Source organism: Aspergillus oryzae, chromosome 7, assembly GCF_000184455.2.
Source record: "Aspergillus oryzae RIB40 DNA, chromosome 7".
NCBI classification, from domain to species: Eukaryota; Fungi; Ascomycota; class Eurotiomycetes; order Eurotiales; family Aspergillaceae; genus Aspergillus; species Aspergillus oryzae.
The window spans coordinates 2,775,362-2,801,553 of NC_036441.1; the positions used below are offsets into that span (position 1 = coordinate 2,775,362).

A 26,192-nucleotide genomic window follows, 5' to 3' on the forward strand; every position below is an offset into this window, starting at 1 on the left:
GTCGTGTAAAGGTTGGCGGAGAAAAACACGTAGAGGGTGTCGCGATTCCTATGGAGTCTACCTCCCGTATAGACAACTGCTGTAAGCGGAGTTGAGTAGAAGCGAAAAGGAGGAGAGGGCGGGGGGTGGTGAAGACTAGAAGGAGATAAGAGATATGGACCGGAGTCCTGGATCGTTTCGCGTCCCGGTCGCGTCCGGCGATTCTGGCTTCCAATTACGAGTTGAGTCACGATGGGGCACGAGTCCTGACAACTGGACCTAATTGGGTAAGGAGTCTCTAGCCCTAGCCCTAGGAAACTTTAACCGGGGTAAGGTTTCCCAATCAGGATTGATGAGACTACACGAGTCAGTGTGATTCATCCAGGATTGAATGTGAGTCGTATTATGAAGTCAACAATACTAACTAGTACCTTCAGTACAGTTATCTCATACTGGTCAGCCCTTTTGAGGTAAACCAATACTGGCTTCATGCGAGAGTCAATCCAATAAATTTCACAATTGCGGTGTGCAACGTAGCCAGGTCTGACAGGTCTGGTCATAGTATAAGATCCCCTTGCTGCTAGCATTATATTGACTGGACGGATGAATGCCGATATGATGCCCGGTTTTATGCTCTTCCCAAGTAGAATCCGACCCTGTCAACCGGGCATGAACTAGTACCTACTGTCATTTGAAGTGGGACTACAGGGCGCTATTCGGCGTTTTTCCAAGCTGGGAGGCTGCAGGAACAGCTCCTTCAGAACATGAGACAAATGAGAGTGTAAGCTCCATTAATACGGTTGCCTGATTCTGAAAGGCAGTTTTGAATGAATCGATACCTAGTACCTAGATCCTAGAATCCCCCCCTCTTTTTCTTTCCTTCTTTCTTTCTTTCTCTCTCGTTTTTATTCTTTTCCTTTGAGCGACTGAGCTTCTTCAGCCGAAGAAGAAATAAATGTCATAGTCAAGACCTGACAAGGCATAGTGGGCATTCCGGCGGAGATGACGGGGCCGACTGTGTACAGCCACTGTAAGCTCCTGTTATTTCCGACACGGTCGCAACGCGGGGTGAACCAAAAGATTATTAATAGCGTTTAAGTCTTGGCTGGTGGAGTCGGGCTTCACCCTGTGATGGCCTTGGTTTTGATTGACCAGGGAACTGCTGGTGTTTGTATGGACTACGCGACGTGGTTAAAGGAGGACCTGACAAAAATTGACTAGCAAACGAGGCTTGACCATCCAGTCGTTTCGAAAACGTCATTGCAGTCTCTTGTTTGTATGCCGTGACGAGCGTCAAGAATGGATACTACGTCGACAGATGTAGTTTGCGGTAGCATGTTGGTAAAGAAATAATACTTTTGGACCCTGCTCTTTCGACTCCACCAGAGCGGCTAATGTGCCTGCGCCTTCTGTCATTAAGTTTGGAGATTCTCAATTTAGGTGCCCTACTTTTTGTGCTACTAAATACTGCCTTGCCTTACCTGCTAGTCCATCTGATCCGGAACTTATAAGTATTCTACGATGTCATCCCACAAACGTGTCTCTGACGCATGAAAGATCCGAGATCCGTCTCTCGTGCTGCAATTTAATCGATCGAAGATTCAGCTATAAAACCCCAATCAAATCCCTCAAATCTCCGGTATCATTGTTGTTGTTTATCGGCACTTAGTTATAGGGTAGTAGTCAGCAGCGCGTGACTTGCACTCTGCTCTTGCTTATCATTTCCCCATTTCTCCAACTCCTGCACTCGATCATTTACATCACCGTTGGAGAGAGCGGGTACTTCCAGCACCCCCTTCACCGTCCATCGAATACTCCTCTGATCACATATTCTCTCCCATCCTGTCCCTTTCTCTGGTGACCCAGTCTTTCATCCTCTAACAATCAATCCCCCCCACTTGTTTTTGACGGTCCTTTTGCTGTGACAATCTCTTCGTATTAACTATGAAGATCCGAGCAGCCCTTGCGCTGAGCGCAACGGCATCGGGCGTTCTGGCCGCCGTAGTTCCACAGCAGGCACTGTTGAATAACCCCCAAATCCATCACGAAAATGAAAAATACCTTATAGAATTGGCACCTTATCAGACAAGATGGGTGACGGAAGAAGAAAAATGGGCTTTGAAATTGGTATATCTCCACGATTCGGTTCTGCGTTGCGGACGGTTCGGTTAACACTGGCTTAGGATGGTGTGAATTTCATTGACATCACCGAGGAACGAAACCCCGGGTTTTACCCCACACTGCACCAGGCTAGTAACGTCCGATATCCCACGAAGATGGAACATGTCGAGGAGGTTGTCGGCTTGACCCACCGCCTCACCAAGGCCAACATGGAGCGGGATCTGGAAAAGTTCACCTCCTTCCACACGCGCTACTACAAGTCCCAGACCGGAATCGAATCGGCGACGTGGCTCTACAATCAAGTCCAGACGGTGATCGAACAATCGGGGGCAGCGGAACATGGCGCGACCGTGGACCGGTTTGCCCATTCGTGGGGTCAGTTCAGCATTATAGCCCGCATTCCGGGTAAATCGAACAAGACGGTCGTATTAGGCGCCCACCAAGACAGTATCAACTTGTTCCTCCCGTCTATTCTGGCTGCCCCGGGAGCTGATGACGACGGCAGTGGAACGGTTACGATCTTGGAGGCGTTGCGTGGTCTGCTGCAGTCAGACACCGTGGCCCAAGGTAAGGCGCCGAATACGATTGAGTTCCACTGGTACTCGGCAGAGGAAGGTGGCATGCTGGGCTCTCAGGCTATCTTTTCTCAATACAAGCAAGAAAGACGCGACATCAAAGCTATGCTCCAGCAGGACATGACCGGTTACGTCCAGGGGGCTTTGAATGCTGGTCGTAAAGAAGCCGTGGGTATCATGATTGACTATGTTGATCGGGGCCTGACGCAATTCCTCAAAGATGTGGTTACTGCAGTAAGCCCTCCCAATCGCCCCACTTCCACTCATACGGGCTCGCTGACAATGTCTCCCAGTATTGCAATGTTGGGTATCTCGAGACGAAATGTGGCTACGCTTGCTCCGACCATACATCAGCAAGTAAATATGGCTACCCCTCGGCCATGGCTACCGAGGCGGAGATGGAGAACACCAACAAGAGGATCCACACCACCGATGACCGGATTAAATACCTAAGCTTTGACCATATGTTGGAACACGCGAAGTTAACTCTTGGCTTTGCTTATGAGTTAGCGTTCGCTTCGTTTTAATTTTGGGCAATTTCTCTAATTCTTAATCTTGGGTTATGATTCACGACTTATTCCTAACAGCCAATGAGTGCAATAGCCTTAGAAGATTGAACTTCATCTACTAAATTACTTTTCAGGGTTAGTTAATGATTGTTGAGATATATGGTTAGGAGTATGATTTTCAAGAATGGATTGATGCTCTAATATACTCATTCGGTACACTACTACCGTACGTAGTCCTAATTTTTTAACATGCGACTGGATGCCAATTTCATTCAAGGCTTTATCACGTGTCTCATGTCGTTCCCCTCTGTACCACTCCATGAATGAACGTGAGAGTCTTCGTTGCAGTCAAATTATTTCTCACCATCATCATCATCGTCACTAGCGCTATAATCGCATAACAGACACCATTCTCGGCATTTCTGGGGATATATTTTCTAAGTGAAAGCTGAGGTATGTGGCTCAGTGCTAAATTTATTGGAGCAGTCAATTATCTCACAGGTCCTCCCAGCATGCCATATCAGATAACTTTTGTATCATGGTTAGACCAGATATCTCATTACTCTTTATCATTGGTTTTCTCCATTAACCACTTCACGATGTGGTCTATCGATGGATGACTCCAGGTAAGGTTCGGCGGGACTAACACCCCCAGACTCTTTTGCAATCGCCCACGTAAATGGACGGTCATCACGCTGTCCATCCCCATATTGCTCAGTGGCTCTTGGCTGGCCACCTCGTCGGTCTCCATCTGCAGCACGTTCGCGACACATTCTCGTACTTGCCTACTAAGAGAATCGAACCGGTCTGCAGGGTTTCGAGGCAGAGGAAGTAAATCGCTGGAAGCACTCAACGGGGGGGTTGGTGGAGGTGTGAGGATTGAGGAGATCTTATGTATAGCAATGTCGACGAGTAGCGGACTGGGAAGTGGTTCGTGTTTCTCCAATGCACGGCTCCGGAGTACCACAGCGTGATCAACGTCGTATTTGGAGACGTGCATCCAAGCCTGGAATGCCTCTTCCTGTGAAATGTCTGTAATTCCCTTGGTGGCCAGCTCTGCCCTAACGAACTCAGAGCCGGCCGCCATGCCTATTTCGCGCCAGCTCGTCCACTGCATGGCGATAGTGTTATCTCCCTGAGAGCGACGATAAGTTGCAAGAGCATCGAGAAATGCATTGCCGGATGCATACGACGCTTGCCCAGGGAAACCAAAGAATTGGCCACATGAGGAGAATAGAACCATGAAATCTACTGTTTTCGGCGGGAAGAGCATGTTCAAGGTGAGCGAACCTGCAATCTTTGGTGCGAGGACACGTTCAAAGGAATCTGGAGTGACAGACAGGACATGCTCATTGTGTAGAACCCCGGCCGCATGGACGACTCCCCGAATGGGAGGGAAGCACAGGTCATCGATGCGACTGGATAGTTGCGAGGCTGCGTCATGAGAAGATATGTCGATGGCAATTGCCTGAATAGTGGCTCCGCGAGACTCCATTGAAAGGATCTTTTTGATTATCGGTGCCAACGGGGAGGCTGAGTGGACAAGAGCGGCCCAGTTCTTGCGGCGGGGGAGTGCACGACGAGAGACTAGAATGATTCGGCGTGCTCCCTTCTGGACGAGGAAGTCTGCTGTTGCTAGGCCTAAGTCTCCCAGGCCGCCAGTGATCAAATAGGTCCCAGAAGGACAAGGAAGAAGCGAATCTTGTCCTGAAGGTGGCAGTGCTTTGGTGCGTGGTAATGGACGTAGACGTGCAACACGTGGAATACCGTCCGAGATCCGGACGATGTCCGCGTTCCGAACATACTTCATAATTGCCAATGGGAGTACTGGTATCTCCAAATCAATTAAGGCCCCCCAATTGTCGGGTACCTCTGATGAAATGATGCGTGAGAGCCCGTGCAAAGGCGCCTGGGCTAATGAGGTGGCGGTGTCGGCCTTTATCACACGTTGCGTGAGTACAAAGACCCTGACTGAAAGTGAGGAAGAGGAGATATATTTCATGATATTCACAAGATCAAAGGCATATTCCCGAGAGGCAGAAGAGATGTCATCGGGATTGGATACACACCCTGGGATATAGGTAACTATCGTGTCCTTCTGATGCAAGATGTCTTCACTCTCTGCAATTTTGGCCAGCTCTTCTGGAATGGTTAAAATGCTGACTGTTTGTGTTTCCCGATCTATAGAAGCTGCATACTCATTAGCCAGACCCTCGTCTCTTGAGATGAGAATAATATGGCTGATCGCCAGGGGGCTCTCGCTATAAGTGGCTGGCGGCCACGCCAACTGATGCACAAGGCCTTCCAGGCTGCCTGTGTCTTCGGGCGCGCCGCCAATTTCAGAAAATCTCATCGAGTTTACATGAAGCAGGACAGTCCCGCCCTCGTTGCAGATGCTGACATGTGCCGCATAATCGCTGCCTGTGGCTTTCTTGACATACAACCAGGCTATCTTAGGAGGTGGCTGTTCGACTAGGATTTTGACCTCCTTGACGTGGGCAGGCATTCGAAGGCAGGGGTTGTCGAAGAATAGTGTTGAAGCCACTGATGTTGCTGAGTCTAAAATTGGTGCCCATGAACCTTTATCCCAGGGTATCTCGCCACTGTCATTGTTGGGGCTCACATCGACCCGGGCGACCATCTCGTCCAAATCGCCGTGATGCTCAGTGACGACCCATGGGAAGCCCATGGCTGAGACCCCGACAGAAGCAAGGTAGTCGATGCTGAAGCTATCTTCTAACTTGTTGTTGATACGGGATTTGACTGCTTCGATGTCAATGTTCTGGGTGGTCGGTTGTTCATCCTGTTCTACAGCCCAGTAGCTGGTAGTATGTGTTAGCCAGCCACTGTCGCCTTCGGTGCGGCTGCCTTCGACAAGGCGGGAGCATAGCCGAGACTGATTCGATTGGACAACAAATTGAACCTCACGGGGCTCACTGGTAGCAACAGGCACACGCAAACTAAAGTTATACAGCACTTGAGCCCCAGTCCCTTGAAGAAAGGTGTTCATCAGGACTGCGGCCGGGATAATCTCACAGCCATGCACGGGATGGTTGCCTGGAAAGGGCTTTGTCTGTTCGTCAATCCTGGTTTCGTAGATGACCGTGTTATCACCCGCGATGATAGTTCTATGGCCGAGCAAATTATGTTTGTCGACGTCATGCATTCTGGTAGTGTGTTCAGATCGTGCATTGACCTGCTTGCATATTGGCCGGTGGTTCCAGGTCGTTGTAGGTACATTAGGGGCCCAGGCACCTTGCATATGCTGATTCCAGTCGATCTTAGCCCCTTGGCAATGAAGTTGAGCCATGCTATAAAGGGTGGTTCTCTCAGCTGGTGTGTCACGCAACATAGTGTTGGTAACGGTAAAGTCCCCAACGCCAATATCGAGCAAGGTCTCCTCAATTGAATGGGAGACTATACGGTGTGAGGAAACCTCCAAGAAGAGTCTCATACCATCCTCTGCGGCCGCAGATATAGCTGAAGTTAGCTGCACTGGATTGACCATATTATCCAACCAATAGCGGATACCGCGATCCATGGTGCTGCGCGGATCACTTGCTGAGGTAGAATAGATTGCTACCTTTGACTGCGAGGGAGAAACATAGCCAACTAGGGCTTCTGCTAGAGGCTCCATAAGCTCACCTAGCATTGGATGATGAAACGCAATATCGGTGTCTACGTGGATTGTTTTGATGCCTTTGTTGTTCAGATTCAGAGCGAAAGCCTCGATCTCTTCCTTTGGTCCTGAGACAACGCACGAAGATGGAGACGAGTTGATTGCCACCACAAGGTTATTAACATTCTGGGTGCTGATCTCAATTGTAATTTGTTCAAGGGGGGCACAAAATAAAGCCATGCCGCCAGCTCCCATGAAACGACGGTAGAGCTTCGCACGCCGAGTGACAATGAGGGTGCCTTCAGCTGGAGTAATGCACCCTGCAGCGACTGACGCTGCAATCTCACCAACCGAGTGACCTATGACTGCACCGCAACTCACACCTAGGGAACGCAGCACCTCACTCAGCCCTATTTGCATGAGGTAGGTCAAAACTTGGACTTGGTCCGAGCCATTGAGTACTCCCATCTCCATGGCCTGAATGGCTGAGAAGCCCATCTCTTTCTGTACAAGTATATCGACTGATTCAATAACATCCCGAAAGACTCGATATTGAAGGAGGTCCTTGGCCATATCAGTCCATTGGGCGCCGTGGCCTGAGAACACCCACACCACAGGCCGGTCATCACCTTCTGGTTTTCCACCAGACGTGGTCCACTTTGTAGGCATCTGGCAGGCAAACGCATTCAGCTTCTCAGCTGCATCATCATGGCTTTCGACGACAAACGCTGCCCGGTACTTATGGTGGCTTCGACGTGTTCCCAAGGTGGCTGCCACACACCTTAGATCATTTTGCTTTCCAACGGTGGACATCCACTCTGCTTGTGTGGCTGCCTGGGTTTCAAGTGACCTTCTCTGCGGTGATGAAAGAAGAAGAACCTGTGTTCCCTTCGGCCATTGTTCCTTTGAGTAAATGGCTGGACCTGTTTGGATGTACTTCTCAATGATTGCGTGAGAGACCGTACCTCCGTATCCATAGGAACATACGCCAGCACGGCGTGGATATCCCGAGCTAGGCCAGTCTTCAATATCTTGTACAACCTGTACCCCCTCGCTCCAGTTCACTCGGGTGTTTAGTGTCTTTAGATTGGCTTGAGGGGGTAGGATGCCTTTCTGTACAGACATGACCGCCTTAATGAAGCCAACAGCGCCTGCGCCTGCTTCAAGATGCCCAACGTTTGGCTTCACTGAACCAATGTAACATGGCTTATCCGGACTTCTACCCTTTCCATAAACAGCCGAGATGGCGGAGACTTCTGTTGGATCTCCAACTGGTGTCGAAGTCGCATGGGCCTCCACGTAATCGATGGTTGACGCGTCAACTCGAGCTACGTCTAGTGCCTTCCTCGCTACCAGCTCTTGCGCCTTCTGATTTGGGGCCATGATTCCATTTGTGCGCCCATCCTGAGCAACTGCTGTCCCTTTCAGGGTAGCTAGGATGTGGTCACCGTCCTTGACTGCTTCTGCCATGTTTTTCAGAATAACCACTGCGGCTCCTTCACCACGACCGTAACCGCTGGCTGCGTCATCAAACGAGTGGCAACGGCCATCGGATGATAAAGCACCGGCTTTATCAAGTACACTCGTTAAACCTGGGCCAAAAATCGCGTTTACTCCTCCTACAATGGCGACCTTGGACTCCCCACTCAGGATTGCCTGTCTTCCCAAATGAATGGCGACCAGTGAAGATGCGCAAGCAGCATCTACTGCAGTACTTGGACCCATCAGGTTCAAATGGTAAGATATTCGGTTGGCAACGCCACAATAAGCGGTTCCTATCCCCATCCATGGCTCCACGTGGGGCAAGTCTTCGAGGAGCAGCTTTCCATAATCATCAGAATTCACGCCCATGAAGACAGCAGCGTCGGACCCGGACAGGCTACTCAAAGGAATACCTGCATTCTCTAACGCTTCCCACGTCACTTCTAATACAAGGCGCTGTTGGGGATCCATCTGCTCCGCCTCCTTGGGCGAAATATTAAAAAAGCCTGCGTCAAAATTTTCTAAATTCTTCACGAAATAGCCCCGACGGGGCACTTTACCGATACTCCTTGCGTTCTGTGCGTTCTGCTGGTATGGCTCCCACCGCATTCTAGGTATCTCACTTGAGGCGTCGACTTTTTGGAGGATTGACCGCCACAATTCTTCAGGGGTGTTATTGTTCCCGGGTAGACGACATCCCATACCCACCACCGCGACATCGTGTGAACTATCCTGAAAGACTTTAGCACACCAATCCATAATGATCCGTTTATCCGATAGGAAGAGTTCTCACGTTGGCCTCCATCTTGACTCCTGTTATAGCACTTGGAAACAAAAGGAACGTTGCAATGATCGGCCAACCTAATATATACAGTGATGCCCTGGGCTGGTGCCAGTGTTTGTTCAAAAGTAAAGCTCCTAGGTGATGGACCGCGTATTGATGAGCGCAAGGAATGCTGAATAAGGGTCGTGAAACTATTCTTGCAACATTATATATATGGTGTAAGCCTTGACCGAGTTGTGTGTCTGAAAGCCCCACTGTTTGTCGTGGGACACAGCTCAGCGGTGCAAGAGATTTAACAAGCTAGTGGAATGAGTTTCGTGCCAACTGAGTCTCCTAGCATCATTAAGCTGCTACCTCCTTGCCACCTGGCGCGAGAACATTTACTACTCACGAGTTAAGGTTTATCTTAAAGTTCGCATGATCTAGAATCTTGGAAGCAGGGCGGATCTACCTAGCATGAACAAGAAACCGCTATGCATTGGAATGCATGCGGCTTTGGCTTTTGCTTTTGTCCCTGGCTCCAATTGGAACTGCCAGGACATAGACTATAGTTGACACAGGGCCAATGGAACATTCGTGATATAGGTCATATGAACCAGAAGAAAAAAGGTAAAAAAAAAAAAAAAAAAAAAAAAAAAAAAAAAAAAAAAAAAAAAAACCAAACAGAACCCAAGTGAAACCCGCACTAAGCCAGTTTATTTCCTTGATTGTACCTCACCGACAGTGAGTCATCCCTTTCCGATACTTACACAGGCTAACAAAGCAGTCACCGAGAACAAGAGGCCAGGCATAGATCGAATTTCAATCATGCAGGGCGATAGAAACGGAATAAAGAAGAAGGTCTGACAGATGCGACGTGCCCTCCATGTAGCTCAAGTAAGAGGACTGGCCACGGTATGTCTCGGTCATGATCAGCCTAGCTGACAGTCGTGCATCATTGTAGTACACGGTTCATATGATTGCAAGACCCACGCTCCTCGGATACGTGTCAGGCAGCCATAGATCCATACTAAAGGCCACGGAGGAGGAGGAGGAGGAGTAGTAGTATAATAATCCTCGAAAGGGTCTCTTAGTAGCTCCTGTATACTCAAGAAAGGATACCACCGACCTAGTTCGGGTGCAGATAGTTGTTTTAGTTACTTCAAACAACCCATGCGATCTGTCGTGATCTCCGTCCAGCCGTCTACCTAAGGTGGAAGGGCTAAGATGGGTTCCAAGTCATCAGCGTGGAGCATTCGGTGGGGATAATCTAGTGTATGCATCATTACGTGAAAAGAGAAGGGAAATTCAAATCCTCCAGGGTACTTTAGATTCGAACTTTATGCTAGGCCTAAGCTGCATAATCCTTTCTTTGTTGCGTATGCTGGCCATCGCTTTTGATCAGGCAGCAAAAGACCACCAACGATGTATTCATCGTGTAACTCGAAACACAGAAAAAAAGAACGACGAAGGAAGGGAGAATCAGATGATAAAAAAGACAACAGGAAACAAAGAAAAGAGCACGGACCACCTATATTATTGCAAAGTGAGCCACTGATAGTCAATTGCGTCTATGCACAAGGAACCCTGGCAGCATACGTCGAGAACCTTCCCTTGCCAAATATTCGTGGAAACTCTTACCGGATTACGCAGTGGAACAGGGGCAATGCAGGCCTCGTGTACAGGCATCTAGATCAATAATTAGACCAAGAGAGGAGTATGTGGAGGAGGGACTTTTACTAGTTGTCCTGTACCTAAGGAGACCACTACCACTAGTACGAAGTACGGAGCCGCTAGGTTATGCATGGGTCATGCGCTATGTGTCGGTCGAGCTTGCTCTCTTTTTGGTCTGGTTTCGCCTCCTCAAACTTTGCTTGTAGCTTTCTCTCGCCATAGCCTATACATAGATTGACGTACCTATCCTAAAGCGACGGCTATTTTGCCATCAGAGCTTTCCCCGACCGTTACCTTAATAGGAAGGAATTGCATCTATTGAATACAAACAGTGAGTCTTCCTCCTGAACTCTTAATGACCCCTTAAGATGACTCCAATAAGCCCCTAGGGGCTAACTGACTCTAAACAATTAGACCCTTCCGATCTAGCGTTATGTTAATACTTCTCGGATTACTATGCCTCTACACTGGCCTCTATGTGGCCCGGACGTATTGGAGATTAAGGCACTTTCCCGGCCCGCTCGTAGCGCGGTTTACGGATCTAGGAAGGCTTTGGTGGGTCAAAACCTCTCGCTCGCACCACCACCATATGGGTTTACACAGTCGCTATGGCCAATATGTTCGGCTAGGGCCTAATATGATATCTATCTCGGACCCCGATGCCATTCCGCTGGTATATCCGATTCGCCCAGGGGTTCCAAAGGTGAGCAAGATGCAGACACCTTGCTCATGGGATCAAGCGACGGATCTGTGCTGACCTAAATTGGTCTGTCAAGAGTGATTTTTATCGGTCAATGATGCCATACACCAGGAAAGGCCGTTCATTGCCGCTTGTATTCAATACGCGGGATGAAGACCTTCATAAAAGACTCAAGACTCCGATTGCACACCTGTACTCCTTGTCTAATATCCTGACGTTCGAGGCGTTTGTCGATCAGGTTCTTGAGATCTTGTTTCGCCAATTTGAGGAGCGATTTGTTCCCGATCAGGCGCCCTTCAACCTCGGAAACTGGCTGCAGTATTTTGCATTTGACGTGATGGGGACTATGTCCTTCTCTCGGCGTTATGGTTTCCTAGAGAAGGGGCGAGACGACACGGGTCTCCTTTCCGCTATCTGGGCCTTTATGAAGGCTGCTGCACCGGTAAGGCTGAGCTACTATGGCAGCCATAGAACAAGTCTAGCTAACTCGCAATAGGTCACGCAGATGCCATGGGTTGACTTGGTGTGGAATAAGAACCCCTTCATCGCTCTATTTCGGGCTACACCAGCACAGCCGATCTTGAACGTTGTGCTGTCAAGGATCAACGACCGACGAAATGAGCTCTACAGTACTACGAGTACTCCGGAGAAGGTAAATGAAAGGGACTTTCTGTCCCGGTTTATGCACATCCAGTCGAACAGCGACACTATTCCACCATGGTGAGTGAGTCGTGGAAATAAATGTTCCAGCTTGAACTGACCTAATAGGGCTGTGACAGCGTGGTCATTCTCTAACGTGATAGCGGGCTCTGACACGACCGCTGTGGCTATGAAAACACTGTGGTATAACTTACTCTTGCATCCAGCGACCATGCATCGCCTGCGCAAGGAGCTTGTCCAAGCCCAGCAGCAGTCGAAGCTGTCTCACCCGTTCCCGGCATGGAACGAGATTTCCGGATTACCGTACCTCAATGCTTGTGTCAATGAAGCGCTCCGGATACATCCACCATTCTGCCTTCCCTTCGAACGAATCGTTCCCGCAGAAGGGATGACTATTGGCGATCATTTCTTCCCCGGTGGGACAGTGATTGGTATGAACCCTTGGGTAATCAACCGCCATCGGCCAACTTTCGGCGAAGACGCGGACGCCTGGAGACCTGAAAGATGGCTCGAGGATCCAGCTCGCACGCGGCAAATGGAGAACACTCTTCTAAGCGTGAGTTCATAATGCTATTCTTGACACGAAAAAGATTAACGGTGAACTGTCTAGTTTGGCGCTGGGAGGCGAGTGTGCCTTGGGAAAAACATTGCGCTGTTAGAGCTGAAGAAGCTCACCTCCGCTCTTGTGCTTCATTACGAGGTCTGCAATACTTTTTGTTTCCCTTGGCAATTTGCGAAATATATTTATCTAATTATGTACAGTTGGAGATCGTAAATCCTGAGAAGTTCCAGTCCCAGAATTTCTTTTTCTTCAAGCAAGAAGGGTTATACGCGGCGGTCAAGAGACGGTCAGCAGGTTCGCCAGAGCTTTACCCGGATGATGCCGTTCCTCATTGAATCTTCTACTAGGTGGGCTTGAGGGGTTGTGGATCGATGATAGTAGCGTGGGTCGAGAAGCTGCTGGATAGACACCGCTACTCTTAGTGGCGAGAAGAAAGTCGCGCAAGGAGTATATACAGGTACACATTATGGGAAGATGGATATGTATGTATCATACAGTACCGTACAATACATAGACAAAAAGATCGGGCCCTGATCGCGCTATTCCCAAAACAGACACGCTAGACCAAGCTTGGCCGACCGCAGGGTATTTCGGATTCAGCCAGTGACTCAATTCCTCGCCACTACTACTACATTTCAACATCGAGCCTCCTCGGAGGCATCATACGTACCATTGGAACCTGGGCTTCTTCTACTGTGTTGCTTTTACCCAATTGGCAACTTAATTTTGTTGGTTCGATTGAGTCTTGTGCTTAGAAACGGATCACTAGGTAGACGCTCCCAGAATATATCCACCGTTCCCACTCGCTAAGCCTTAAAATAGTGTTGCCACTCAGTTGTGTCTGAGTTTTCAATCCACCATACCCATCGGAAACTATTGTTCCCGGGCACTACATACTTCGCCTATTTCCGAACTGCTGGACAGTTGTTTTTGAGGCTTGACCTACATTTTGAGGGACCAACCGCAGTAAAGACTCAACTATTATGGAGCCAACGCATCCTTACGTGAAGGAGCTCGAAATTGCTTGTCTAACGGTGCAAAGAGCTACTCTTTTGACGAAGAAGGTGCTCGACGCGGTCGACAAAGGGGCTTTGGACAAAAGTGACTCGAGCCCCGTGACCATTGCTGACTTTGCTGCCCAAGCATTGATCATTGCGGCAATTCATCGGGCCTTCCCGGACGATGACATTGTGGGAGAAGAAGACTCCAAGGCTCTTCGGGGGAATGAGGCCTTGCTTGAGCGTACGTGGGAACTCGTCTCCTCCATTCATCTTGACGATGAGACGAGCGAGGCGCTCCTTTACTCCCCGAAGAACAAGGAGGAGATGCTCGACTTAATTGACTTGGGCGCCCGCGGCACCTGTAGCCGAGAGAACCGCTCGTGGGTTTTGGACCCGGTGGATGGCACCGCAACGTTCATCAATGGCCAGCAGTATGCGGTTTGCTTGGCACTCGTAGAGAACGGGGTCCAGAAGCTCGGCGTCTTGGGGAGTCCGAATCTCAACCTGGAAACGGGCCGCATGCACGAGGATATAGTGGACCGAGATGGGTATGGATATCAACTCTTCGCCGTTGCCGGTCACGGTGCATTCATGCGGAAGATGGGGACCGGGACCCTCCTGCCTGCTACTCGCATTAATGCCAAGCCTCAGATCACCGACCCTAAGGATCTTGACTTCGTGGATTGCGTCGCGGCCACTTCCTCAGACATTGTGGCGCATGAACGCCTTGCGTCCCACCTGGGTGCGCCGTGGCCACACACGACGGATCTCTGGGCGGCCCAACTGCGATATGTCGCCATTGCGGTCGGTGGCTGCAATACCTTGATCAAGATCCCACGCAACGCGTCCTATCGATCAAAGATGTGGGATCATGCAGGGGGCATGTTGATCGTGCAGGAGCTAGGCTGTATCGTCAGTGACCTTGCCGGCAATCCGGTGGACTGCGGTCTGGGCAGGACCCTGGCCAGTTGTTACGGAATGATAGTGGCGCCGGCCTCCATCCATGGACAGCTGGTTGAAGCCGTCAAGCAGATTATGTAGAAAGAATTATTTGATTCCCCAAAGGAGTTTACGTTGGGCTATTTGGTTTCTTCTTTTTCTATTTTTATTACATCATTTGACTGCGTGACGGTGTAGAAGAAAAGGGTTGATTGGTTTTGGGAGGCGCAGGAAACTGCTAGTACGAGTATCAATTGCTAGATTCGGGAGAGCATGACGAGTCCGATGCCTATTACTAAATAGGACCGTGCACCGTGGGATCGACGGACGTGGGGTTTTGGGTTTATGCCTATTTCTATTTTTTTTTTTTTCCCATTTATTGATCGATGTTTCCCTTTTATTTTTATTTTTTTTTTCCCTGGATCTTTTGATGATGGCATGATCTCTTCATGACCAGGCCCATGACGTCATGACCCATGCCAGCCCACCAAAGGGTGTAAAATACAATACCATCCTGGGTGAGAGGGAAGGAGAGAACTAAGAAACAAAACAAGAAAGAAAGGACGGAAGAGCAGGAACCTGACAAAGGACTATACCCGAACGGTTCAAGTGCTTGTGAGAAGGTTGAACTAACTCCAAACCTAAGAAGGTGAGAGAGAGGGTGGACGTCAGAAGATCCGATGAAATGCGGGGGTACGACCATTGAGTATTTAATTCCTACAAGTACAACGACGACGTACTGGTTGGTATCTGTCAGTGACCTCTCTCGTATATATCGAATCCTTGGCCCCGGCTTTCTTCAGCGACCTCCTTTTTCATCGCTCATCCCCCGCAGTCGTACATCTACTACTACTACTATATTGGAATATAACAGTAGTATACCACTAGTAGTGCGGTGATGGCTTCGTGTAAGTCGTGTTTCGGAGAAAACATCCGCAATTTCCCTGCTAACCATATCACTGGTCAAGATAATCCATTTTCCCGACAAGAGTCGCACGGATCCTATTCCCTGGGGTCTTACCGTTTGCTGGTGCCTTTGTCGTGGTTATTGGTGGTGGTGGTCGGGATCTACTACACCATCCATGCCCCCGCCGATGTCAAACATGGCCATGGCATCTTCAACCAGGCCAACCACCATATAACGCCTTTTAGTCAGAGCACAACGGTTACTGGGATTTACTGGTACGTTTTATCCGGTTCTACTTTCCCCCCGGCGGGGTTCAGAGCAGTTCTATGTTCCAACTCTGCGGAAATATAAAATACGTAAACTGACTGACATCGGTCATAGGATCCTTCTCCTCCTCTCCCAACTCAGCTATGTTTACCATCTTTTCCATAAAGATGCCTCGATCGTGACGGCGACCGCCAATGTGGGTGCGCATTTTATTCTCAACAACCTGTTCATCTTCGCCTGGATCCTCCTCTGGACTCGGGGCCACTTCTGGGGTTCCGAGATTATCCTGATCGCCCATTTGATCAACCAGCATACGGCTTACTGGAGACACCGTGCGCTGCCCCCGCTGGTACACCTATCTGCAATCGCGGGGCCCTTTGCCTGGACGTTGATGGCGCTGTTCTGGAACGGTGCCGTTGCCGTGCATAGTAGCTCGCTGCCGGCGCGGATCGTCGCCAATATCTTCATCTGGGTGATCTTCCTCATCGGGACTACCCATATTACCGTGAGACAGGACGATCTATTAGGCTACTGCCTGAGTTTCTTGTTTCTCGGTGAGTAATACATCGTCCCGTAGGATTGGTATATGGATAAACGGCTGACCCTAATGCAGGATTGGCACTGAAGCAAATTGCCGTCAAAACGATCGCCTTGCAGTGGATTTTTGCCTTTGTAATCTTCGCGGTCTTCCTGGCAGAGTCACTCTACATCACTGGCACTAAATATACCGGTCGCGATGTTTTGCTCCGCAGACTCACCCACCCCGAAACGGCGGATCGGGAGCGAGAACCGCTGCTCAACGAGCAGTCAGGAGCGGCGGCCTGAGGGTGGGTCGCCCACCAAGCCCTTAACGGAGTAGGTACACGACGGTGCCGTCAGGAGTCACTTACATCTGTACCCCAAATTGACCTGTTTAGTTTTTCTGTCCGTTCTAAACCGGGTGGATGCAACTGGATCTGGACGATGCACGGAGTCTTGAGACCCCACTCTTTGTTCCACTTGATTTCAGGTATTCTGTCATGTCTTGCGCTGGAAATTGATCGACTCCAAATGTTTAATATTGTAATAATTGAAGGTGGATATTTGATTGGTTACGTGGATTTCGCATGAAGCTGTGTTATCTATCTACTATATTTATTTAGTTGTGGTCACTGCCGCCGCTAAAGCATCAAGTCCAATCTAATCAGGTGCTCCACCCGTGATTGTTTTGGGTCTTGTACAGCTCCGTAAGTCTATTTTGATCGAGAAACTGCACCAGAGCCATCCAAACAGGAGCCAACGGAACAGAGACACAGTGACTTGAGTTAATCTCGGTACTCTTCAAATGTCTCGGAATGAGGAAGGGTACCGCGGATGTTTTGCAACTCCACTGCAAGGACGGCTGACGAGTTGGCTCCTCTAAGCGCCCGTTGCCGGGGCGACGGCAGCGCCTCCACGCTGCTCCATTCATTGCGATCGGACTAACAGGTCGGTATCCATGGGAGGTCGCCAGGTACGGGGCCTGGATTTAATTTACTAAATTTCTCCCTGCTTCGACGCGTGTGATATTGACGTCTGCTCCGCGATCGTGGTTTGTTTATGAACAAGTCAGCGTCCACCCGACTGAACCACCATCTAAGATCCTGGAGAGAGCTTCGCACATAGCCTTTACCTCACAGTGATTCCGGAAGTCTTGTCGTGGCGACTTGGAACATTCCGGGTTTGTTTACCTACCCTGGAACAAGATACAGAAAGTCTCCCGTTGTGAGTTGCATTCTTGAACCCCTATTTGGAGTAAAGCTCATTGCAGAGCCAGCGGAACTAACGACTTGTTGCTACCCATATCCCAGATTATTGCTGCAGACTCCAATTGACCTTGCCCTGTGATCCAGACATTATCTCTGCACGCTCCGAGTCCCCACGTGCCCGCTCGGGATCGATTGATCATGAGAAACTGATCCCGCAGCGTCTGCAATCATGAATTCCAACTCGTCGCACATGTATCCGCCGGCGCCGAACTACGAGGAAGAGCCTCCAGCTTACGGCTATGGAGGCTCGTACCTCTCCGAGAACGAATCCCCTCGTCATGCTGCGCCGACCATGCGACTGCTGCCCACAAGCACCACCACGGTAGATGATGACTTCAGGGAAAACGTGGGAAATACCTCGGCCTACCACTACGGCGAGGCGTATGAAGAGGACGAAGATTCTCGGTAAGTAATGCACCTGTCATGTTCTGCCCGCATACCGATGACTCCATTGGAATCTGGCCCAACGGTTCGGTTGCCCAGTTCCCTCCCCCTTGTTTGTGTTGAGCCAATGATGGCTCTGGGTGCAATCATTGCAAGTCGTCCGCTGGGGAAACAAGGAAAACCACTGGGTTACCTTGTTCCCGCAAAGTTGATGATATATGCACGGATTGCCCCTCTGTTGTGTTTCATCTTGGGAAAGGTCTAAGAGCTCTATACACGAGTATCGGACTATATCCCGAAGACATTTTACCTGCGTCCCCCAGAATGGCCCGACAGAGAAGAAGGAGATTTAACGCCCGCATCCCTCGTAATAGGACGGACCATCCGAGACAATTTTCGAACCGGTACTATCAGTATGCAACGGAGGATGCGCCTTCACGACCGGCTTCCAGCATGCGGAACGCCCCGAACATCCCGCCACCCGCGACGTCAGTAGTGGATGTGCCCGAGTACGCATCACGCCCTGGTTCTCCCAACCGACCTTGGTCTCCCAACCGCGTGGGCGAGTGGGCTAGGGCTCCAAGACCCCCGTCAGTTTTGAGCTCGCAGTATGAGCGAGCCGACCTCAATGGCAGTCCGCGCCCAGGTACGCCGAGTTCGAGATATGGGGGCAGTCCACGACGACCGTTACCACCAGCCCCGTTGTTCACGGCTCCACGATCTATGATGGGCGAGCAGGATACGAGCATTGACATCGGTGATCCGGACGACGACGTGTTCGGTGGCGGCGGAAGGACGATTCACCGTCATGGCCAACATGGCAGCGTTCATTCCTTCATGAGCGAATCGACTGTGATCACGGACGAAAAAGAAGCGATGAATAAGATTGATCTCGATGAGGATGACGAAGCGACGGGAATGGTGGACCCGAACCTGCATTACGGGCCTGCCCCAGAAAAGCAGAGTCGTCGAGGCGTTCGCGAAGCCCAGATGACCAAGAAAGAAGTCCAGTTGGTCAATGGTGAACTGATCCTGGAGTGCAAGATTCCGACCATCCTCCACAGCTTTTTGCCGCGTCGAGACGACCGAGAATTTACCCACATGCGTTACACCGCCGTGACCTGCGATCCCGACGACTTCACGCAGCGAGGATATAAACTACGACAGCAGATCGGCACGACCATGCGTGAAACGGAACTGTTTATCTGTGTGACCATGTACAACGAGGATGAGATCTGTTTTACTCGGACCATGCACGGCGTGATGCGAAACATCAGTCATCTTTGCTCCCGCTCGAAGTCGCGAACATGGGGAAAAGACGGATGGAAAAAGATCGTTGTCTGTATTATTGCAGACGGCCGTAAAAAGGTCCACCCGAGGACCCTTAATGCGCTGGCGGCGCTTGGTGTATACCAGGAAGGTATCGCCAAGAACATCGTAAACCAGAAGCAAGTCAATGCACACGTCTACGAGTACACCACCCAGGTATCTCTCGATTCCGACCTGAAGTTCAAGGGAGCCGAGAAGGGCATCATGCCGTGCCAGGTCATCTTCTGTCTGAAAGAGCATAACAAGAAGAAACTTAACTCGCATCGTTGGTTCTTCAACGCTTTTGGTCGCGCCCTCCAGCCGAACATCTGTATCCTCCTGGATGTTGGTACCAAGCCTTCATCTACTGCCCTGTACCACTTATGGAAAGCGTTCGATCAGGATTCAAACGTTGCCGGAGCCGCTGGTGAGATCAAAGCCGGAAAAGGCAAGGGCATGCTGGGTCTTCTGAACCCTTTGATTGCCAGTCAAAACTTCGAATACAAGATGTCGAACATTCTGGACAAGCCTCTGGAGTCCGTGTTCGGATACATTACCGTGCTGCCTGGTGCGCTGAGTGCTTATCGCTTTTTCGCGCTGCAGAACGATGCCGAGGGCAACGGGCCGTTGAATCAGTATTTCAAGGGCGAGACGCTACATGGAAAGGATGCGGATGTGTTCACGGCAAACATGTACCTCGCCGAAGATCGTATCCTGTGCTGGGAGCTGGTGGCCAAGCGAGAAGAAAGATGGGTCCTGCGATTCGTCAAGAGTGCGGTGGGAGAAACCGACGTTCCTGACAATATTCCGGAGTTCATCTCGCAACGAAGACGATGGCTGAACGGTGCTTTCTTCGCCGCTGTGTACTCCATCGTCAACGGGAAGCAGCTGTGGAAGACCGACCATTCCCTGCCACGAAAGATTCTCCTCCAGATCGAAGCCGTCTACCAATTTGTCCAGCTCCTTTTCACGTATTTTGGATTGGTGAGTTGCCTGTGATTCGAGTGAGACTGGGATCCATACTGACATGTTCCAGGCCAACTTCTACCTGGCGTTCTTCTTCATCGCCGGATCGCTATCGGACCCGAAGATCGACCCCTTCGGCCATAGCATGGGCAAATGGATCTTCATCATCCTTCGATATGCCTGCGTATTGGTCATGTGCTTGCAATTCATTATCTCTATGGGTAACCGTCCGCAAGGGTGAGTGATCGTATCCGTATTGCACGACCGTTCTTCGCTAACTATCCGCAGAGCCAAGAAGTTGTATCTCTCGGGAATGATCGTGTACGGCATCATCATGGTCTATACGATTTTCTGTACGCTCTACCTGGTTGTCCTGGAACTGATCGCGAAAACTGGAGGGGATTCTGAACTCGCCGTAAGCGACGGGCTCTTCATCAACATCGTGGTGTCACTTCTTTCGAGTGTCGGTCTCTACTTCTTCTCCTCATTCCTCTACCTGGACCCGTGGCACATGTTCACGTCTTCGGCACAGTACTTCGCCCTCTTGCCCAGTTACATCTGCACGCTACAAGTGTATGCATTTTGTAACACACACGACGTCACATGGGGTACGAAGGGAGACAACGTGATCAACACCGACCTGGGTGCGGCGCGCATAATCAACGGGTCCATTGTCGAAGTCGAAATGCCGTCGGAGCAGCTCGATATTGACAGTGGCTACGATGCAGCATTGCGCAATCTCCGGGATCGAGAGGAGGTGCCCGAGCCCCCGGTCTCGGAAAGTCAGCTGCAAGAAGACTACTACCGGGCGGTCCGTACCTACATGGTCTCGATCTGGATGGTTGCCAACGTGATCCTCGCCATGGCGGTGTCCGAGGTCTACGGAGTGGACTCGGGCGGCACTAACATCTACCTCGCCATCATCCTGTGGTCCGTGACCGGACTGGCGTTGATCCGTGTGATCGGCTCGACGACGTACGCTATTTTGCACGTGGTGCAGAAGCTGGTGGAAGGAAAAGCCAAGTTCGACGCGGGCAATCTGGCCCATGGCACAGGCAGCGCGACTTCCAGTGCGGTCAACGGCAGCACAGTGCAGTATGGCGGCGGCGGCACGTTTAGAGATAAGTTCACCGAGGCGAAATGGGGGATGAAGCAGCAGGTGGGGAAGGTAATGTTCTGGCGGAAATGATTCCTTTCTGTTTCCATGCTTTTGCTTTTTGATGAAAATATTGTCATGCTCGGTTTGTATGTACTGATGATGGTACCATGGTCTAATGATGTTCATGATATTTCCTAATTATGAATCCGTTTGTTGCTTGCCTTTAAGATTCACCGGATCACAACAGTATGCATGGCCCGGAGAAGGTCACCGGTCAATCAAGCTCTCAGTAGTTGTGATAAACATGAGATCCCATCATCGGAATCACTCACAATCTAGCCCTTCCCTCCAAGCCCCGAATCACCTCCTCAACTACCTTCGCCGCCGCAATAGTCTCCTCATCCTTGAAATGTTTCCCAACTACCTGCAAGCCCACAGGAGCCCCTACAAACCGACCAGGATCTACCCACCACTTTTTCCATTCCCTCTCCTCCACCTCATTCCTCGCCACCCAGCCATCCTTCTTCTCCCCCCCTACATCCCCTTCCTCAGCCACCATGCCAGAAGGAAACACCACCGCCGGCAGATCAAGAACATTCCACACAGCCGTATAATTCCAATACTGCGCCTCATACAAAACAGGCGCAACGCCCACATAAGCAGGACACAGAATGAAATCCACCCCCATGTCTTTCATCCGCGCATGGTATTCATCTCTGTATTCGTCACGGGCGACATTCAATGCCCATGCTTCGGCGATGGATAAGGGTGTCGGGTGTGCGTAGGAAAAGGCCCATTTTGTAAGGGGCAGGATGGGTTCGTTGGTTTGGGATATTAGGGTTTTTTGGGAGGTTGCTGCGTCTGGGAAGTAGAGTTTTGACTGGTGTTTTTTTTTTTTTTTTTTGATTCAGTTATGTGGTTTTGGGTAAAGTGTAGATGGAGGAGTGTTGAAGGAGAAAGGAGACAGAAAAAGAGAGACATACGATTATATCCCAGCCGTGGGCGTGCTTATAAGGCTCCCAGTCTACGACTTTGATGCCGGCTGCTTGGAGTTTGGATCTGGCGGCTTGGAGTGCTCGAGTGATGGGTGGGTGCGGACGGACCGTTCTATTTTCTCGTTAGTAGGGTGTCATTTCCACGTATTTAAAGCCTTTCAAGGATAGAATGAAGAGGAAAGATGTGTACCCGTCATCCCACATAATTCCCACAGTGAACTTTCTGTTCTCCTTCACCCTTCTCCACGGAAGAGGAACCAGGGAGGTCTCAATGTCCCACGGCTCCGCATCAAGGACCACTCTCTGGAACAGCTCCAGATCATCTAGACTCTGCGCCGCCAGTGGTCCCACAACACCCAGGATGGCCTCCTGACCGGGCTCAGGTGCCTTGATCCCCGAGCAGGGGTTCCGTCGCATTGTCGGCCTAAATCCGTATGCATTGCAGAAGGCAGCGGGTGCTCGGATCGACCCCCCAATATCCGTGCCTATGCCTAGCGGGGCGCATTTGAAGCCCATTGATGCGCCTTCTCCACCGGATGAGCCGCCCGGCGTGAGAGTGCGGTTGTAAGGGTTCGTCGTCGTGCCGGTGAGGTTGTTACTACAGCAGAGGTGCTATTTTAGTTAGACATGATATGGCTGTTGAATTGCGGAGCAAGTGGGGTGCGTACCATGAGAGACTGGGGTTGGTTTGTCCGAACATGAAAGATGGCGCCTGCTTTGTGAAGACATTGTAGGATGAGGGCATCTTCTGGTGCGATGTCGTTCACCCTGTGCTTGTTAGCGTGTCTCTTTGCGATGTGTAGTGAACTCACCATGCTACGTAGCCGCCATTGCAGGTCAGGTTCTTGATGCCGATGTGCTCTTTCACGCTGATGGGGACTCCGTGCTGTGGATGTTAACCTTCAGTCTACTATAGTATCTGACACGAGTAAACCTACCAAGGGTCCAACTAACTTCCCTGTCCGCTGGTAGTACGCGTCCAGCTCTTTGGCCCGGGCAATGGCTTTGTCTGCCATGAACTCCGTCGCGAAGTTCAGCTGCACTCATCAGCGCATTCTGTAGAAGCTCGGCTGACAAATACAAAGATAAAGCGTACCAATTGATGTCCCAGAACAGCCCTCTTCAAGAATGCTACCATCACCTCCTCGGCACTTAGTAGTCCAGCCCCCATCCCGGCCACCAGGGCCGTGGCGGACATCTCCGTGATCGACAGTTCTCTATCAGTGAACAGTCCGCTGGCTCTGGGGAAGTCAGCGACATTCTTCTGGTCCGACGGGGGTAGTTTGTCTTCGGGGAGAAGCCATTGTGTCGGAATGGAGGTGTGCAGGATGGTTTTGGCTTTGAGGGCTTCCTTTTGCCAGGTGGACATGGTTTCAAGTGTCGTTGGATTGATTACTCGGTGTGGAGATGGAGGTGGGAGAGAGGATGGAATTCGAGGGAGGAATGTCCCTTTATAGGTACTCCTCTCTTTCTCCTCATTCCAGGTCTATGCGGGCTAAAGGAGATATGCAACTTGTTCTGCCCCGAGACGGAATTATGGTCCAATGAGAAGGGGAGGTGGTTGGTATAGAAGGGGAATCCCCGCAGACGATAAGAGTTGCTATGACGGTGGAGAAGCTTCTTATCTCTGGGATAGACTCGAGATCAAATCCTGTACCGAGTCCATTCCATTCGGAAATGTCCTGTAGGTTGCTGGCGGAATTGGTTCCGCCCTGCAGCCTTGGTTTCATTTCATGACTAACGAATTCTATCCTCGCGTGTGCTGGTCCAATTCTATATACGCATGCTAAATAACAAGATTCGTGATACTCGATTCAAGATCGTGAGATGTAATGTGGTTGCCCCAGAACCTCAGCCCTTCGATGCCCTCCTCTCGACACAGAATACCGCGATCCTCTGCCATTTCAAGCTCTTCTGCCGCAACACCGACGCTCCATTTAAACCGCTGTGCCGTCTCCTGCGCAGTAATCGCACGCCCGAACTGGCGCCAATCCCACGGTGCAGGTTCAGCTGGCGGAATCTGTTGAAGTTCTAGGAGCCAGTCTTGCAGCTGCTGGATGGTTTTCTCGTCGCTCCAATCGTACCGCTGGACAACGAGCAGACCACTCTTGAACCGGCGTAGACGGACTGGTAGTCGTAACGATTCCCACAACTCGGCTGCTTTTTGGAAATCAGCAGGGCTCACCAGCTCGACCCCGTTTCGGGATCGATTGAAGAGGGCCCAGAGATCGATAAGGCTTATGATCCCGCCTTCCTTCTGCAGGATACCTTTCGTATCATCGGTGAGATACTCTGCGAGGTTCCGAGATAGCTCCGAGAGGTACAAGTTCTCCGATCCTGAGCTCAGCATATCCTTTGTCGTAACCATGCCCAGGGCAGCGGCCGACTCCGAAAGGACCGCGCTGGTTTCGCTCGAAGTCTCATCGCCCATGCCGGACTCTCTGGCCAGCGTTTCCGCGAGCGTGACGATTTGTTTCGCCGATGCCATAAGTGCTTCGAGGTCTTCGAATGCGTTACCGATCACAACCTCGTTGTTGCGGCGAGCTTCTAGTCCCCGCTGCTCTAGGCCTGCAATCCCAGGAGCAGGGGATCGAGCTGGAGTAGACACTGACCCATTCGTAGGTAATGCCGTATTCGGCGATGGCTGTTGTGGGACGGGCGGGGCATTGTAGAGCAGCCACTTTCTCTGGACCAATGCACCTTTTAGTCGCTCGTAGAAGGTCTTCTCGCCGCCCCCGCGGAAGGATAGTTTGATGTTGTCCGAGATCTCAGTGTTTTTGATACTGCCCTGCAGGTGAATGAGTGGCGCTGGTGATTCGGCGCGATGCTGGTTACTATTGGGAGTCTCTAACAAGCCCGACAATGAAGCACCGCATATTTCACACTCGTGGAGAGACGGATGATTCACAAAGGTACACCTTGGACATGAAACCAGAGACTGTGCTGTATCCTGACCACCACCTAGAGGCGTTGAATTTATGGAAGTTCCCTCATGGGAGGATGCCGCAGCTGCAATGGCCGCCTTTAACACCGTTGTGAACGGCGGCTTGATACCGCAAGTCAGACAAGGCGGTATGTTTGTCGCCGTCGCCGTGAACGGGTCGAAGTTGGACGGTATGGGATTGGAGAACGTGCAGATCGGGCAGATCCATGTGGCATTCACCAATGCTGATGCTGATGGTTTCACTACTGGTGCAGAGTTTTGTACCCGAGGAGACTGCGACCTTGATAGACCAGTGCCTTTCGATCTGGAGCTGTTCTTGGGTGGCTTGGGGTGCAGTGTAATCTTGGGGGAAGATTTGAGGAAGCCTGCCTAAGTTTTGGGTATGGATAAGTATGAGGCCGGACTAGAAAATGAAGAGTGAGATATTTCATACTTGGTATTCGGCTCTATCAATATCTTTCAAGTCGATAGCGACAGAGTGTTTGCGTGGCTCCTCCACCGCGACATAACAGACACGGTGGGATGTGAGGTATGCATGGCCGTCCTGATAATGTGGGATCTTGTATTTGCTACTCGCACAGATATCAATCAGTACAGCTACAGGGCTGGTGGAACCCACGGTCACTCACCCCTCGTACAACCCCACCGCATCCTGGACGAAGAGCAGAGTCTCATCGGGCAACAGCGAGGGACGAAGTGCGGTACTGAGATCCAAAGGCTTGAAGAGCATTTAGTAGATCGACCAGCATCTCTCTTATGGCTTAAAGAACTTGTGGAGAGGGGGAACGAATGACTTTGGATGTTCTTATCTGGTCGGTGGAGGAGATTCTACAGTAGGTATTGATGTCAGTGTCCTGATGCGGAAGGCGGTCAAGACCACCCGCGCCAAGCATCTCCGCCACGAAACGTAAGCGAAAAAAGGAACGTTTCGTTCCTCATATTCCATCACGA

The 26,192-nt window shown here is 50.6% G+C and overlaps 8 protein-coding genes across 8 annotated transcripts; 5 read left to right on the forward strand and 3 right to left on the reverse strand.

Annotated features, from left to right (window-relative positions):
• Nucleotides 1-1,923: 1,923 nt before the first annotated feature.
• Nucleotides 1,924-3,202, forward strand: lap1 (putative aminopeptidase; the record flags this gene model as incomplete). Its single annotated transcript, XM_001826522.3, has 3 exons — nt 1,924-2,106; nt 2,163-2,909; nt 2,969-3,202. The coding sequence occupies 3 exons, from the start codon at nt 1,924-1,926 to the stop codon at nt 3,200-3,202; spliced, it is 1,164 nt and encodes a 387-aa protein (XP_001826574.1).
• Nucleotides 3,203-3,743: 541 nt separating this feature from the next.
• Nucleotides 3,744-9,044, reverse strand: AO090206000074 (type I polyketide synthase; the record flags this gene model as incomplete). The annotated part of the gene is made up of 1 exon (XM_023233211.1): nt 3,744-9,044. One exon carries the CDS (start codon nt 9,042-9,044, stop codon nt 3,744-3,746), a length of 5,301 nt encoding a protein of 1,766 aa, XP_023093739.1.
• An 874-nt stretch (nt 9,045-9,918) lies between these two features.
• On the forward strand, nt 9,919-12,979 carry AO090206000075 (cytochrome P450; the record flags this gene model as incomplete). The annotated part of the gene is made up of 8 exons (XM_023233212.1): nt 9,919-9,963; nt 10,710-10,765; nt 11,137-11,425; nt 11,499-11,864; nt 11,919-12,142; nt 12,191-12,638; nt 12,693-12,782; nt 12,845-12,979. The coding sequence occupies 8 exons, from the start codon at nt 9,919-9,921 to the stop codon at nt 12,977-12,979; spliced, it is 1,653 nt and encodes a 550-aa protein (XP_023093740.1).
• Nucleotides 12,980-13,627: 648 nt separating this feature from the next.
• Nucleotides 13,628-14,686, forward strand: AO090206000077 (inositol monophosphatase family protein; the record flags this gene model as incomplete). Its single annotated transcript, XM_001826525.3, has 1 exon — nt 13,628-14,686. The coding sequence occupies one exon, from the start codon at nt 13,628-13,630 to the stop codon at nt 14,684-14,686; it is 1,059 nt and encodes a 352-aa protein (XP_001826577.1).
• Nucleotides 14,687-15,482: 796 nt separating this feature from the next.
• AO090206000078 (DUF1774 domain-containing protein) lies at nt 15,483-16,583 on the forward strand (the record flags this gene model as incomplete). Its single annotated transcript, XM_023233213.1, has 3 exons — nt 15,483-15,766; nt 15,873-16,312; nt 16,372-16,583. 3 exons carry the CDS (start codon nt 15,483-15,485, stop codon nt 16,581-16,583), a joined length of 936 nt encoding a protein of 311 aa, XP_023093741.1.
• A 1,670-nt stretch (nt 16,584-18,253) lies between these two features.
• On the forward strand, nt 18,254-21,392 carry chsB (chitin synthase class II; the record flags this gene model as incomplete). The annotated part of the gene is made up of 3 exons (XM_001826527.3): nt 18,254-20,221; nt 20,274-20,440; nt 20,492-21,392. 3 exons carry the CDS (start codon nt 18,254-18,256, stop codon nt 21,390-21,392), a joined length of 3,036 nt encoding a protein of 1,011 aa, XP_001826579.3.
• Nucleotides 21,393-21,630: 238 nt separating this feature from the next.
• Nucleotides 21,631-23,666, reverse strand: AO090206000080 (uncharacterized protein; the record flags this gene model as incomplete). Its single annotated transcript, XM_001826528.3, has 7 exons — nt 21,631-22,182; nt 22,286-22,409; nt 22,488-22,909; nt 22,966-23,065; nt 23,110-23,183; nt 23,236-23,334; nt 23,394-23,666. 7 exons carry the CDS (start codon nt 23,664-23,666, stop codon nt 21,631-21,633), a joined length of 1,644 nt encoding a protein of 547 aa, XP_001826580.1.
• Nucleotides 23,667-24,083: 417 nt separating this feature from the next.
• On the reverse strand, nt 24,084-25,971 carry AO090206000081 (ESCRT-II subunit protein VPS36; the record flags this gene model as incomplete). Its single annotated transcript, XM_023233214.1, has 3 exons — nt 24,084-25,514; nt 25,675-25,810; nt 25,871-25,971. The coding sequence occupies 3 exons, from the start codon at nt 25,969-25,971 to the stop codon at nt 24,084-24,086; spliced, it is 1,668 nt and encodes a 555-aa protein (XP_023093742.1).
• Between the last annotated feature and the right edge of the window lie 221 nt (nt 25,972-26,192).